At 48.6% G+C, this 16,079-nt stretch overlaps 1 protein-coding gene across 1 annotated transcript; it reads right to left on the reverse strand.

The window, feature by feature from the left end:
* Window positions 1-11,557: 11,557 nt before the first annotated feature.
* Window positions 11,558-14,966, reverse strand: LOC124647009 (beta-galactosidase 1-like). The gene is made up of 10 exons (XM_047187018.1): window positions 14,942-14,966; window positions 14,636-14,841; window positions 14,345-14,553; window positions 14,172-14,238; window positions 13,747-14,081; window positions 13,542-13,647; window positions 13,352-13,439; window positions 13,126-13,247; window positions 12,670-13,028; window positions 11,558-12,590 (listed from the first exon to the last, which is right to left on the reverse strand). The coding sequence occupies exons 1-10, from the start codon at window positions 14,964-14,966 to the stop codon at window positions 11,558-11,560; spliced, it is 2,550 nt and encodes an 849-aa protein (XP_047042974.1).
* Window positions 14,967-16,079: the final 1,113 nt, after the last annotated feature.

A 16,079-nucleotide genomic window follows, 5' to 3' on the forward strand; every position in this document is an offset into this window, starting at 1 on the left:
AGTTTCAAGTTTTAGTTTCTCTTCTCTAGCTTTTATGAGAGCATTTGTAATATGTTTTGTAAAGGCTAAATTTATAGCACTAGCATTAGGACTTTTAGCAAGTTTTTGTAAGAACTTTATAACTTCAGAGATGTGGCAATCATCAAAATCTAAATCATTATGAGCTACAGCAATGGGATCATTGTTCCCAAGGTTGGAAAAAATTTCAGCGGTTTTATCACAAGCGGTTTCGGCAATTTTAGCAATTTCGAGGCAGTTTTGTACGCTTTGCACTAGGAGTAGAAACATTGCCAACACCAATTATTTTACCATTGATAGTAGGAGGTGCAGCAACATGTGAAGAATTAGCATTACTAGTGGTGGTAATAGTCCAAACTTTAGCTACATTATTCTCTTTAGCTAGTTTTTCATTTTCTTCTCTATCCCACCTAGCACGCAATTCAGCCATTAATCTTATATTCTCATTAATTCTAACTTGGATGGCATTTGCTGTAGTAGTAATCTTATTATCAATATCATTATTAGGCATAACTTTCAAATTTAAAAGATTAACATCGGAGGCAAGTCTATCAACTCTAGAAGCAATAGTATCAATTTTATCAAGCTTTTCCTCAACAGATTTGTTAAAAGCAGTTTGTGTACTAATAAATTCTTTAAGCATAGCTTCAAGACCAGAGGGTACACTCCTATTATTATTGTAAGAATTCCCATAAGAATTACCATAACCATTACCATTAGCAGAAGGATATGGCCTATAGTTATTACCAGAGTTGTTCCTATAAGCATTGTTGTTGAAATTATTATTTTTAATGAAATTCACATCAACATTTTCTTCTTGAGCAACCAATGAAGCTAAAGGAACATTATTTGGATCAACATTAGATCTACCATTCACAAGCATAGACATAATCACATCAATCTTATCACTCAAGGAAGAGGTTTCTTCAACGGAATTTACCTTCTTACCTTGTGGAGCTCTTTCCGTGTGCCATTCAGAGTAATTTATCATCATATCATCAAGAAGTTTTGTAGCCGCCCCCAATGTGATGGACATAAAGGTACCTCCAGCAGCTGAATCCAATAAATTCCGCGAAGAAAAATTTAGTCCTGCATAGAAGGTTTGGATGATCATCCAAGTAGTCGAGTCCATGGGTTGGGCAATTCTTTACCAAAGTTTTCATTCTCTCCCATGCTTGAGCAACATGTTCAGTATCTAATTGCTTAAAATTCATTATGCTACTTCTCAAAGATATAATTTTAGCGGGAGGATAATATCTACCAATAAAAGCATCCTTACATTTAGTCCATGAATCAATACTATTCTTAGGCAAAGATAGCAACCAATCTTTAGCTCTTCCTCTTAATGAGAAAGGAAATATTTTCAATTTAATAATATCACCATCTACATCCTTATACTTTTGCATTTCACAAAGTTCAACAAAATTATTGAGATGGGCAGCGGCATCATCGGAACTAACACCGAGAAAATTGATCTCTCATAACCAAATTCGGTAAAGCGAGGTTTAATTTCAAAGAATTCTGCTTGTAGTAGCGAGGTGGAGCAATAGGTGTGCATAGGAAATCATTATTATTTGCATTTGTGAAGTCACACAACTTAGTATTTTCAGGGGTATTCATTTTAGCAACGGTAAATAAAACAAACTAGATAAAGTAAATGCAAGTAACTAATTTTTTTGTGTGTTTTCGATATAGTAAGCAAGACAGTAAATAAAGTAAAACTAGCAACTAATTTTTTTGTGTGTTTTGTTTAGGTGCAGCAGACAAAGTAGTAAATAAAATAAAGCAAGACAAAAACAAAGTAAAGAGATTGAGAAGTGGAGACTCCCCTTGCAGCGTGTCTTGATCTCCCCAACAACGGCGCCAGAAAACAAGCTTGATGCGCGTAAATGTACACGTCCATTGGGAACCCCAAGAGGAAGGTATGATGCGCACAGTGGCAAGTTTTCCCTCAGAAAGAAACCAAGGTTTAATCGAACCAGGAGGAGCCAAGAAGCACGTTGAAGGTTGATGGTGGCGAAATGTGATGCGGCGCAACAACAGGGATTCCGGCGCCAACGTGGAATCTGCACAACAAAACCAAAGTACTTTGCCCCAACGAAACAGTGAGGTTGTCAATCTCACCGGCTTGATGTAACAAAGGATTAAACGTATCGAGTGGAAGATGATTGTTTGCAAGAAAATAGTAAAACACAATTGCAGTAGATTGTATGCTATGTAAAGAATAGGACCGGGATCCACAGTTCACTAGAGGTGTCTCTCCCATAAGATAAAAGCATGTTGGGTGAACAAATTACAGTCGGGCAATTGACAAATAGAGAAAGGCATAACAATGCATGTACATGATATGATAAATATAGTGAGATTTAATTGGGCATTACGACAAAGTACATAGACCGCCATCCAACTGCATCTATGCCTAAAAAGTCCACCTTCGAGGTTATCATCCGAACCCCATTCGGTATTAAGTTGCTAAGCAACGAGACAATTGCATTAAGTATGGTGCGTAATGTAATCGACAACTACATCCTTAGACATAGCATCAATGTTTTATCCCTAGTGGCAACAGCACATCACAACCTTAGAACTTTACGTCACTTGTCCCGGGTGTCAATGAAGGCATGAACCCACTATCGAGCATAAATACCCCCTCTTGGAGTTAAGAGCAAAAACTTGGCCAGAGCCTCTACTAATAACGGAGAGCATGCAAGATCATAAACAACACATAAACAATAGATTGATAATCACCATAACATAGTATTCTCTATCCATCGGATCCCGACAAACACAACATATAGTATTACGGATAGATGATCTTGATCATGTTAGGCAGCTCACAAGATCCAACAATGAAGCACAATTAGGAGAAGACGACCATCTAGCTACTGCTATGGACCCATGGTCCAGGGGTGAACTACTCACTCATCACTCCGGAGGCGATCATGGCGATGAAGAGTCCTCCGGGAGATGAATCCCCTCTCCGGCAGGGTGCCGGAGGCGATCTCCTGAATCCCCCGAGATGGGATTCGCGGCGGCGGCGTCTGTGGAAGGTTTTCCGTATCGTGGCTCTCGGTGCTGGGGGTTTCGCGACGGGGGCTTTAAGTAGGCGAAAGGGCAACGTGGGGGGCCACACGAGGGCCCCACACCATAGGTCGGCGCGGCCAGGGCCTGGGCCGCGCCGCCCTATGGTGACGGCCCCTCGTGGCCCCACTTCCTTCCCTCTTCGGTCTTCTGGAAGCTCCGTGCAAAAATAGGACCCTGGGCGAAGATTTCGTCCAATTCCGAGAATATTTCCTTACTAGGATTTCTGAAACCAAAAACAGCGAGAAAACGACAAGCGGCTCTTCGGCATCTTGTTAATAGGTTAGTTCCAGAAAATGCATAAATATGACATATAATGTGCATAAAACATGTAGGTATCATCAATAAAGTGGCATGGAACATAAGAAATTATCGATACGTTGGAGACGTATCATTGACCAATGCTTCTTCATTACCGACCCGTCAAAGCCCAGCCGTGTGGTCGTGAGGAGGGGCAAGAGGAGCATCATCGGAATGGAAGGAGAAGCCGACAAGCAAGACATCGACAAGAACGGCGATCCGAAGATCGAAGAGGAATTTGACAAGTACTTCGACAAGCCTACTACTTATTCGAAAGTAAGAAGGAAGACCACCCTACCGGCTAAAGGTTGCCCCTACACAAGAAGAAATCTCAAGGTGGCCGGGCTAAAGTATTCAACAACCGCGATGAAGAAGGGCAAGAACATTGTCAAGAAACGCTAGCTAGCCACCGATCGGAACCGAGAAGTTCATTGTGGCTTTTTTTGTACTCTATAATGCACACTTATATGTACTTTGACAAAAACACATGTGTGTATATGTGTGTGTATGACACAAAGCATCCATGCATGCATATATGTGTGTGTGATGTGTGGTGATTTTTTTTGAATTATATATATTAATTAACTTGCATAACATTTATTTCTTGAATAAAACACTAGGAATGTATTAAATGAAATAATTTTAAAAATTAAGAAATAATTTTATATTCGGAACATATATATGATGCAGGCATTAAAAAATATGGCTATGTGTCAAACTTCTGTGGCGCACCAAGGCCAACATGCGCCACAGAATTACAAGATTCTGTGGCGCATGTTGGCCTTGGTGCGCCACAGAAGTTTGGCACTTAGCCATATTCCAAAACTGGACGCACGAGAACTATATGGGTAAGTAAGCAGCAGTAAATTGATGTAGTAAGGAAGCAGTAGTAAATGCAAGTCTGTTTGTATGATCCCTGCATTTTAATTCGTAAATAATATGATGGTATGCTACCAGGGATATAAATCATGCATGTACAGTGTAGCAGTAGCAAGGTAGAGTGTGGGTATGCTACCAGAGATATAATTCATTTTATGTTATTGTCACTTCATTTTAAATGTACAGGCTAAGCATGAAATGTATAGCCTTTGCTTATTTTAAATGTATAGGATAAGCATGAAATGTATACTGAGCATGAAATGTACAGGCTAACCAGAGAAGTTCAGGCTCTCTATTTCTAACAAGTAAAGGATTTTTTTGTCATGGTGGCTGGTGCTGGCTTGATAAGAAAAAGAACTTGTGTTGCTTGCTGTTATTGCTGGCTGTTGCTCCCTATTTCTGTTGCTGGCTTGATAAGAAAAAGAAGTTGTGGTGTTGTTGCTGCTATTGCCTGCTGGCTGCTGGCTTCTGCTATTGCTGGCTGCTGCTGTTGCTGCTATTGCTGGCTACTGTTGCTGATATATATTGCTGGCTGCTGCTGAGATGCTTGCTGTTGGACTATTTTGTTATGTGAATTGTTGCAGGGACTTCAAATGAGCTGCCCATTTCTCCCGAAACATTGATTCACTTCCGTTTCGGTTGAGAAATGGGGCTCCTATGTCCAAAAATTAGCAAAGGTCATGCTGAATTTTCCGGCCGACAATTGTACTAATAGATTCCATCCTCTTCTTTATAGAAATTGCAAATATGTCGGCCGACGACAACGTGGCCGGCACTTCTAAGGCCGCCATGACCCTCGAAGAGGAAGCCAGAGCGGCGAACGCCGAGTTCTGGGAATTCGGCCCCTCCCAGCGACAAGAGGATGAGGAGGTGGACTTGGCGGCGGAGGAAGTTGGAGCTGACCGTGAGATGACTGAAGCCGGGGAGGAGGAGGAGTATGAACCCACCACCGACGGCGGCGACCACACGGGGGGTGACGTCGTCGGGGAGGCTGACGGCAGCGGCAACCCGGCTGCTAAGAAGAAGAAGAAGCCGCGGAAGGATCGGAAGCCGACGGTGCTCGCCAACACCACCAGCGAGATCACATTGGTCTCCGAAAGTGGGCAGCCACAGAGGCCTGAGGATGTTGCCGCTGGGTACGGCATGCAACTCGGGTGCATTGTCCGGGAAAGCATGTCGATCAACACGGTGAAACTCCGAGGTGAAGGCAATGAGCATTTGGTCGAGCTCTGCCTTCGGAAGCTTCACCGACGGTACAATAACTTGGAAAGATCCAACCCGGTGAATAGATTGGCCATCACGAAGATGAGCAACGCCCTGAGCAGCTGGAAAAGCCGGGTGAAGGCCAAGATCGACAAAGGTGAAAGCTTTGAGAGTATTAAGAAGAGTGAGCCGATGCTCGATGAAGCAGAGTTCCAGATATTCAAGGAGCGGCTGGATAGCGACGATGCGAAAGCATGGACGGAGTGGGGTAGACAAATGCATGAGCTCAACTTAGGAGCAAATCACCTTGGAAGCGGCGGTTATAGAGGAAAGATTCCCATTTGGGAAAAGGAGGACGAAGAACTTGCACGTGCTGGGAAACCGAACCCATGGTTGAAAATGGCGGACCTGCAGGTGAGGTACTTTGTCCGGGCCCGCTACACTCTGGACAGGAATACAATGCAATTCGTTACCGAGCATGACGACGTGAGGAAGTTCGAGGAAAAGCTGGTAAGGGAATTTACTCGCGCGGTCCATTGCTGCACATATTACATATATGACGTGAATGCAATGCCCTAAATGTGTTCACCCTATCCTTGTCCGCGGAACGAGCGGTTGGCAGCGGCCGATCTCCCCGAGGCCGAATCGTCGTCCCGGGGCTCGACGGAGCCGTGGGACACGCCTTTCAACAGGGCGTTGAATATCCACAAGGCAAGGCCGAGTATCCAAGCCGCCGACGTCGGGCTGGACGTGTCTGCGGCTTTGGTACAAGCATGAAGTTTCGCGAGTACTACAAAGAGGAAAGCAGCAAGAAGAGAAGGAGGAGCGCGATGTCATCAGAGGATAAAGCCGAGGTGGAAGAGCTGAGGAAGAAGGTCTCCATGCTCGAGGAAAAACAGGCAAACTCGATGGACAAACAAGAGGTGGACAAGCTTTTCGAGAAGAAGCTCCGCGATTTCCTGTCCCCTCAGGTCATCGAGGGGATAGCTGCGTGGAATGCGGCCGGTCAGGTGGGGCCGATAAAAGTGCCTAGCGCCGGGGCCAGCAACTCGATCTTCAACGCGTCGCCATCTCCGAATCTGGTTACCCCGCCGCCCACCATCGCCGCGGGGCAGCCGATGGAGTTGGATGAACCGGTGCCCCCGCCGATCCTGCCGAGGCTACCAAGGCGCAGCCGGCGGCGGTGGTGCTTCATAATGCACCCGAGCCGCAGAAGATTGATAGGCCGGCCGCCACTGTCTCCACATTAGCACAGCTCAACGCCATCACCAAGGTACTTAACTAATTAGTTATTCCATGCCATCTCCTTCATGCGTTTTGATACCCGGCCGACTATCTAATTAATGATGCCCAACATTACTCAGGACACTCCTTGCGTGCTCCTTCACTGCGCGCCCGGCGGCGAGTTGAAGGATGTTGCCACGGGAATGATCATACAACCGAAGAGCACCATGTTCCACACCGTGGCTATGGACGCCAACGTCCTGAAGGTCACTTTGGGTCGGGTGTTGCCGGGGTGCGAAGACATGGACCCCCCAATACAGCCCGAGGGAGCCGACGAGCACCTGACGCTTGAGAACTGCCATGGCTATACCATGGTATGGCCAAAGACTCAGATCCGTCTTGGGGGTCGCTCCACCGGCGCCTCCTCGATCATCCGGCAGCCGATCGTCCGGCCGCCTGCTCGGAGGGCAGCTCCTCCCGTCGTCACCGCCACAACAAGCCGCCACAAGAAACTGCTGGGAGAGTCTACGCCTCAACCGCCACCGGCGGAGCCTAAAGGCAAGGCCGCTGCACCGCTATCGCCCATCCCATCACCCAAGGAAGATGACATCGATGATGATGGGCCGGTAGACGTCGATGCCTACCTCAACACCGGCGCCGACATAGATGATTTGTACATGGCGGGCGCGGATGAAGAAGCATACCGCGCTCGCGACGAACCAGCTGGCCCACCCAAGGCAACCAAACAGCGCCTGGTGTTCCGCGGCTTATCTGAAGAGACGCCTCCGGCAGCCGATACACAAGAGCCAACCGCCGCAAACATCTTCAGCCCCAATACGCTGATGAAGAAGGTCAACGAGCAGTTTGAAGCGTCAGGGGCCGTTGCTCCGAAGAAGCCCCGTAAAAGACCTAGTAAGAACAAGGAGAAGTCTGCGAGCCAGCCACCTCCGACGATCCGTCATCGGGACTCCATGATACCTCCCAGCAAGGATGGCTTGACCAGAATGCATGAAGCTGGCAAACCAATACTGGGTCCGGAGCTGCAACACCTCGCTTCCGGAGATATGCTGCCTCTGCAGGACAGTATCCTGATCCTAGAGAGTATCCTTCTTAAGGACAAAGATCCAAATTACCCGGTCTTCACGGTCAGGGTGCCAAGAGATGTGGGCTTCGTCACTGATGCCCCCGCAGATATATTCTTTATAGCGTACGAGGAAATCTTCAAGCTATTCCACTCGAGAAGGCTGGACTATAACTTGGTCCGCCTATTCGCGCTCAATCTGGCGATGAAGATCAAGAGAGAGAGTACCCCGGACGTCGCGATAGCGGATCCCTACTACATGCGTGAAAGCCAGTTGGCCTTATCAGTGGTGCGGGTCCGGGCTTCGTTGTACCTACAGAAGTGCTTCTTGGACAACAAGAGGAAGGACAACATCCTCTTGGCTTACTTTCCCGAGTAAGTACACATCCGCTAGCCCTGTAATAAATTTCTTTTCCATTGCTCATTTCCAACCTCGATCTTGTTCCAAATTTGTGTTGCGCAGAGACACGTACTGCGTACTCATCTCCATCGCCCCGAAGTATTCTCTTGCCACCTATTTCGACTCGGGGAGTGCGAAAAAGAAGAACTACGCCAGAATAAGGGGTGTGCTAGATGATGCTCTCGAGGGCTACTTCAAAAAGGGAGGCGCCTTCAAAGAAAAGGCGGAATGTTTCAGGGATGATGGTAAACACAAGTTCAAGCACGTGTTCGAGTTCCCCTGTGTCAAGCAGCCGGAAAACAGCACTCTGGACGCCTTCTATGTCATGCATCACCTAAAAGGGTTTGTACGGGATAGCCAGAACTTGTTGCTGCCATCTGCTCTCCGAGGATGGGCCGAAAAGTTGGCGCGGATCAACGATGATGACCTCAGAGAAGACTTCCATGATACCAAGGTCAAGTTATCACATATCATCATTCAAGACGTCACCACAGGGGGAGGGCCCTTGCACCAGGGTAGAGCGTTATGCAAGAGGGACATCCAACACCGCCTCAAAGCGCAGGGTGACACGAGGACGTGGATTACAAAACATCTGTACAAGCCGTTCCCGGAGCCCTGCGAGCCTTGACTTAGTGTGTGATAAACTAGCTATCTTCATCGGTTAGTTTGTATATATATCGATGGACGTCGTCTTTTGTGTGGGTCGTAATTAAACTCTAAGTACTATGTTCATCGGTTTATGTGTATCGGTGGACGTCGTCTTGTGTGTGCGCGTCGCAAACTTATTGTTGCCGTGCTCAACTTTACTATATACTTTGCTCTAATATTTATCAACATACATATATGCATGATGTACTAATATGATATACTAATATGCCCTTGTCAATAGAGATGCCGACGTACGTTGTGTACAAGGGTCGGGTTCCAGGTGTCTACGAGGAGTGGCAGGACTGTCTCGAACGAGTGCACAAGTTCAGCGGGAACAGCTACAAGGGATACGCGACTAGAGAGGAGGCGGTAGCACAGTGGAGGGCACACGTGGGCAAGAAGAAGAACCGGCTGAAGTTCTTGGTCCCCCTCTTACTCACCGCCACCGCGGTTGTACTCTACTTTACTTTAGTCTAGGTGGCCGGTGACGATGCATGTGCATATGAGACGAGATGAACACATGTATGTGTATGCAACGATCAAACACATTTCTACTTGTGTAATTTGGATCTAAATGATGTAATGATGAAGACTTGTGTGTATCATGTCATTTGTGTGTCATTTCTGACTATTTCTGTTATTTCTAGAATGTGCTATGTATTTGCTGTATATATACCTGTATATTTCCTGTCAAATACCTGTATGTACTGCAGAAATGAAAAAAAAAATTCGAAAATCCAAAAATTAACATTCTGTGGCGCATGCGTTGGCAGTGCGCCATAAAAAATTGTAAGTATTCTATGGCGCACGTATCCACCGGTGCGCCATAAAAACATTCTGTGGCGCATGCGGGCTAATGCGCCACAGAATTCCAAACTTTTGTGGCGCACTGGTGCACATGCGCCACAGAATTCCAAACTTCTGTGGCGCACCCACTGCTGCGCCACAGAATTTAAATACTAGTCGCGTGGCATCTGTGGCGACGGCCATATGCGCCACAGAATCTTAATTTGGTGCGCCACAGTTAGCCCTTTTTCCACTAGTGTTTAGGATATATATGGGTGTATCAGTGTATGAAGGCAAATAATATGTTATAAATCACTAAGATATCTATACTTCATCTTTTACTAATCTTATCATTCTCAAATTTTGTAGATGGCCGTTGTTCCAAACAACCTCATCGAAACGGGTTTTCCCAGGGTTTTATGGGATTGTCTTCAGCTCTGTGGTTTTGACAGGAAGCCTGAATACACCATGCTAGAGCTTGATGTGAGTGAGACCACGACGGAGTACATGGCAAAGGTGGTGGTGCTGGGACGGCCAACTATAGATAGACGCCCATACCGTTTCATTGGACCTAGGATGCCTTCGAAGAGCATGGCGGTTGAACTCGTCGCACGAGAGGCAATTCGCCTCTTGTGGGACACCCTTCCAGAGATGCAGCAACGCGCTAGTCACTACTTCCCCTTCAAGGGGGATCTCAAGCTCAGAGTCAAATAGAAGATGCCGTTGACGAAGACGATGCCGCACTTACCCATCAGACCTTCTTCACAATTGCGGAGGACCGGGTGCTGGATCAACTCATAGATGAGTTGCTTGAGGCTCGCCAAGACCTTCACCGCGCACAAGATCGACTAAGAATTCAAGAGGAGCGACGTGTCTCATAGGGCCGGCACATCCAAGGTTCCCGTGTAGGAGCTCCTGTTGTTCGAGACATCTACATGGTTGGTGAGCAACCACCGGTAGAAGAGTAAGACTACGCCATCATGTTTAGCTTGCAACCTAGACTCTTGGGATAGGCTGTAGGGCTCACCTGATATGTATGGTTGTGACCTAGTTTCCGTTCCTATGGAACCACTATATATTTTTGTTCAGTTGAGTTGTTGTGTTATTGTAATGAACCAGCCTCCCGGCATAATGTAGTGGTCGCATTATCCTCTTTGAGTTAATGAGAGTTTTTTGGCCCTTCCAGTCTGTTTTATACGGAGTACACCGATCAATATATCGGAGGCAAGAAAATCTCCATGATACCTGCTTTCAGAGAATGAGATATCGGTTGTATAAATAAAAGCAGATGAGAGAGAACAAAAACAAAACCAGCTGGGAATCTAAACAACGTTCCCGCTTACGGCTAACAAGACATTTACTATTCACGGCAAAACAAAATACAATGATATTCTCATAGAATTTGACAGCTAGCTTAAAGACTAAAGCCTAATAAGTTGGCTGAAAGATAAACTCACAAGCGATATTACTTTTCAGTGAGACTGTGTGCGCGGACATGGAATGCTCGAATATGTACACATAGAACTGTTTTTTCAGTTTTTTGTAAAATTTTGAATTGTTCTTTTTGCTGCCGAAATGGATTTCCGCAAATTCAAACCCTGTAAAGTTCGACCAACTACTACATGCAAAAAAAAAATGCAAACATGTATAATATCAAGGCAACATCTATAATATTCATCTCTGCCCGTGCGGATGGGATGCAATATCTGAAACAAGGCACCAGGAACAAGTTGGAGAAATTTGCGTGTGTATATCTTATTATCATGTGGTGCGTCCCAAGGGAGAAACACGTACGTAATTAACCATGTAGTATGAGCTAACAATTATCCTCCAAGGCTAACACGTACGTTGATCACCGATATGATCCTCCTGATGCTACCTAACACGTACACTCTGCAGCCTAATTAAGGTGGATGGACGAGCGTACACATGATCGATCAGCAGGTGGCCTGCACGGTGAGCACGCGGGAGTCGCACCCGGCGGCGGCGCGGAAGTCGTCGGCGTGCCGCACCGTGCACGACTCCTTGCCGACGCAGGCGGCCTGGAACGCCGCCAGCGCCGCCTTGGACTCGCAGCCGCCCTCGTAGGCGCCGCACTTGCCCCTTGCCACGCCGAGGCTGGCCACGTCGACGCTCGAGATGGTCCTGCCGTGGCTGCACGCCAGCGCCACCTGGTCGCCGACCTCGGCGGCGTCCGCGCACGCGGCGCCGACGGCGACGGTGTGGAAGTCCACCCTCGTGGGGTCGCCGCCGGCCTCCTCGAAGAGCACCACCGTGTTCTCCACCCCGGCCTTGAGGAACGACCTGGGGACGTGGTAGAACCGCTGGGACGGCTCGTTGCACCCCGTCAGGCACTTGAGCCCGTCGCCCTCCGCCTTGAACGTGCCGCGGTAGTCGCACTGCCGGCAGCCGCCCATGTCGGCCGCCGTGTACGACGGCCAGTACCGCCCAAGGTTGTTGCCGTTGATCCACGCCACGCCCTTGCCCAGCCCGAGCAGGTCCGCCACCACGGGCTCCGACCCTGCGGGGGCCTCGAAGCTCGCCTTGTACCAGGTGAAGGGGCGGTTCACCGGGATGGTGCCGTTGAGGCTGCGCCACTGCTGGCCGGCCTTGTCGAGGTGCGCCTCCCGGTGCTCGCCGACGAGCCCCGATTTGTATGCCCAGGAGCTGTTGGAGAGGTCGTACGTTGTGGTGTTGGTGGCTGGGTCGACGAGCTTTACCGGGCCGCCCACGATGCCGGCGGGCATCATCTCGAACAGGGCGCCGTAGTTCTTGAGCCCGATGGTGGCGCTGAGGAGGGAGATGTAGTTCTTGCCGTCGTGGACCTGAACTGGTGTCTCCATCTGGAAGACGAAGCCGCCGTTGGGAGAGTGGTGCCTCCCGACGAGCTTGCCATTGACGAAAGCGTAGAGCTCATGACCCGTCGTGTTCACGTGCAACTTGTAGCTCCCTTCGCCCTTGTGCTCAAAGCTACATTGATTTTGTTGTCATCAGAAAATTGTTCAAAAATCAGATTGAATTTGATCTAAATTGGTTCTTTGATGATTACCTTGTTCTGTACCAGAGGTAGTCGCTCTGATCGCCCGACGTGGTGATCTGCTCGAGCAGCTCGTTCTTTCTGAAGTTGCCCTTCTCGTCGGTCATGAAAGGCTGGAGGTTCTCCGGCATCCACGACCACGTCAGGCTCTGGGTCGACCCATCCTCCGGCCTCTTCACCATCACCGACGTTTGTGTCTTGATCTTGGCGCTGTTGTATGCGACGGTCTTGCAGTCGGGGAGGATGCTCACCGACCACGCCGGCACGACATGGGTTACTCCGTCCTCGAGGGTCACGTTGACATCCTTGTCGTCGTGCTTGTTGCTGATGAAGCAAGCTGAGGTGGTGTTGTCTAGGGTGTACTTGGTCATCTACATTTACATTGATGAATCAAATAAATGGATCTTGATATAATCACAGATGGGCTAGTAAACTATATGCAAGTCTATATTGAACAATTTGAATTACCGTGACATTGTTGTTGCCCATGGTGGTGTCCTTGTAGTCGCCATGGAGTAGGATCTTCTCCATGGACTTGAGAATGTTGTGCAGATCCTTCAAGTGCCCGTACTTGGGCTGCCGAATGTTACCTAGAAAAATAGTCCATGTAGGAGATCAGTAATATTGACATTCAGGTAAAGAAAAACATAACGAACATCTGCAGATCGATGAGTAAGATAAATAACTGCAGTACCATATTCATCAAGCGGGGCATCATAGTCATAGCTGGTGGTGATGTATGGGCCACCTGAGGTGCGGCCAAAATTGGTGCCACCGTGGTACTGATCAATAATATGGACGACGAGCATGTCAAATGCATATTCAGGCAATCACGGCAAAATTAGACGTGCAGGTTAATTCATCGATCGTGACTTAGTGTTTACCATGTAGTAGTTCTGCAGCGATCCGCGCTTCTGGAAGAACATGGCAACGGAGAAGGCGACGTCCTCGGCGGACCGGTGGAAATCGGGCTTGTCCCAGGCTTTGAACCTGAAGATATGTCATTTGGAACTGAATGTCACATACTGCTACTAATCGATGGATGTAGAATTAATAACAGAAATCGGAGAAGAAACAAAAACTAATCACCATCCAGTCCAGTTCTCTGTCCACATCTTGGGGATGTCGGTCCTCTTGGGGAACCAGTCGTGGCAGTAGAACCCGTTGCAGGTGTTGAGGACGCCGGGCGGGACGTCGTCGTCCTGCTGGCACATGATCCAGGGCACGCCGACGTTCTGCTTGTTGGCCATGGCGGCGCACCAGTGGATGTACTCGGAGGCGGACTCGTTGTTGTTGAGCTTTCCCATGATGTTGCCGTACTCGTTCTCGATCTGGGAGAGGATGATGGGGCCGCCCTGGCCGGCGAACATGTTGGCCGCCTTGAGCTTGTCCACGATGAGCGTCGTGAAGGTTTCCATTTCGCGCTGCGTTTTAGATTTAAATCTTAAGGTCGAATTGCATGTATAGAACTTATTTATTGATTGCAGAATCACGCAGATCCGTTTTGTACATACCTCGAAAGGATGGTTGTGCATCCTGAACTGCATGCCGGAGATGTCGCGCAGCCAAGCCGGCAGACCTCTGCAGGCAACGAAGAAGAAGATGATGTATATGTGGAGGGTGTATGTACGTAAGTAACGGACATGCAGATTTGCATGTACTGAATCATGGAAGAAGTTGGACATACCCGTAGTTCCACTCGCCGCAGATGTAGGGGCCGATGCGGAGGATGGCGTACATGCCGGCGTCCTGGACCTCCTTGAAGAAACGCACGATGTCGTAGTTGCCCTCGAAGTTGTACTGCCGGCGGCGCGGCTCGTGGCCGTTCCAGAACACGTACGTCTCGATCGCGTCCAGCCCGCCCTCCTTGGCCTTCCTGATCAGGTCCGGCCACATCTGCAATGCAACAACCACAAGATTCAGTCAGTGGAAATTGAACAACAATGTGAAGATTGACTGAGCGGGTACGTGTACGTACCTCAGGAGTGCTCCTAGGGTAGTGGATGGAGCCGGAGATGATGATGCGGCGCTCGCCGTCGATCACCAGAGCCCGGTCGTTGTACGCCACCTTGGTGCCGCTGACGCCGACGGCAGCGACGGCCGCCAGGAGCAGCCATAGGCAGAGACGCTGCATGGTGATCGATGTAGAGAGGAAAGGAAGCAGCTGGTCGAGACGATAGAGTACTGGGTATGAAAGTGGCTGGAGATGTGATGTATTTATATAGGAGCCGGACGGTGGAGTACACGCAGTGAGCGGAGCTGCCTAGTTTGGATAACTATGTGCTGGCCGTGTCAACAGCTTCTTCCATGCATGCGCGAAATGATAACAGCAACTTAACTTATCCGCTGCCGAGCGCGCGCGTCGACTCCGCACGCTCTTCATCCAGTGCAACGCATGCGGCCCGTACGTTACGCGCGCGAGGCGAGACCATCGACTGCATGCGCGCACGTCTACTTATTTGTAGTATCTCGATCTCTTCTGTTTTTTTTGTTTTGTTTAATTTACCTTTTTCCTATGGCAAATTAGAGATCATGTACTAACGAAAACTTACGTCCACGTCAGAGAGATTAAATCATGTTGTATCTTCACACTTCCAGTATCACTTAACCATTGCACATAGTCTTGTAAAAAAATAAAAACCATTGCACATAGTATGGGTAGGGGTGCTTGGGGAATTGGAGGTTTAGCTTAATTGGTACGTTGCTCGGTACTTGCTAATTAAGTTGTGACAACTTTCAGTGATGACCTTGATTGATCTTCAACCAATACCGGCACAAGCTTGACTTCGCCAAGGCCTTCGACTCCGTGAGCTGGTCTAGCCTCCGCGCTATCATGCTGGCGCGCGGTTTCCCGGAGCTCTAGTGCGACTGGATGGACGCCCTGTTCTGCTCCTCCGGCTCCGCCGTGATGCTCAATGGTGTGCCGGGGAAGTGGATCCGATGTCTGCGTGATTTACGGCAGGGAGACCCGCTGTCGCCGTACCTCTTCCTTATCACCGCGGACGTCCTGCAACGCCTTGTTCGGCGCGACACCATCCTCCAGCACCCGCTCGTCGACGACACCGTCCTGCACTCTCATCATCTTATGGGCAGACGTGGGTGGGGCGCACCGCCTCAAGTTCCTGCTTCGCCAATTCGAGCGCACCACCGCCTCTCCATCAACTACGGCAAGAGCACCTTGGTTCCGATGCATGTTGCGCCGGAGGCCCCGGCTTCGATCAAGGACGCCTGACAAAGGATTAACTTGTCAATGCCTACAGATTGTAGACTAGGGTTTTGCTAGAAGTAGAGGGCAAGTAGATCTCGAAGGTTCAGGCGAAAAGTACTCGACGATTATGAAAACTAGGGTTATGTTGACAGTCGATTCGGTCCTTTCTTTGTCCCTCGACTCCCCCTTATATAGGAGGTGGAGCCGAGGGTTT

Source organism: Lolium rigidum, chromosome 4 (assembly GCF_022539505.1).
Source record: "Lolium rigidum isolate FL_2022 chromosome 4, APGP_CSIRO_Lrig_0.1, whole genome shotgun sequence".
Lineage (NCBI taxonomy): Eukaryota > Viridiplantae > Streptophyta > Magnoliopsida > Poales > Poaceae > Lolium > Lolium rigidum.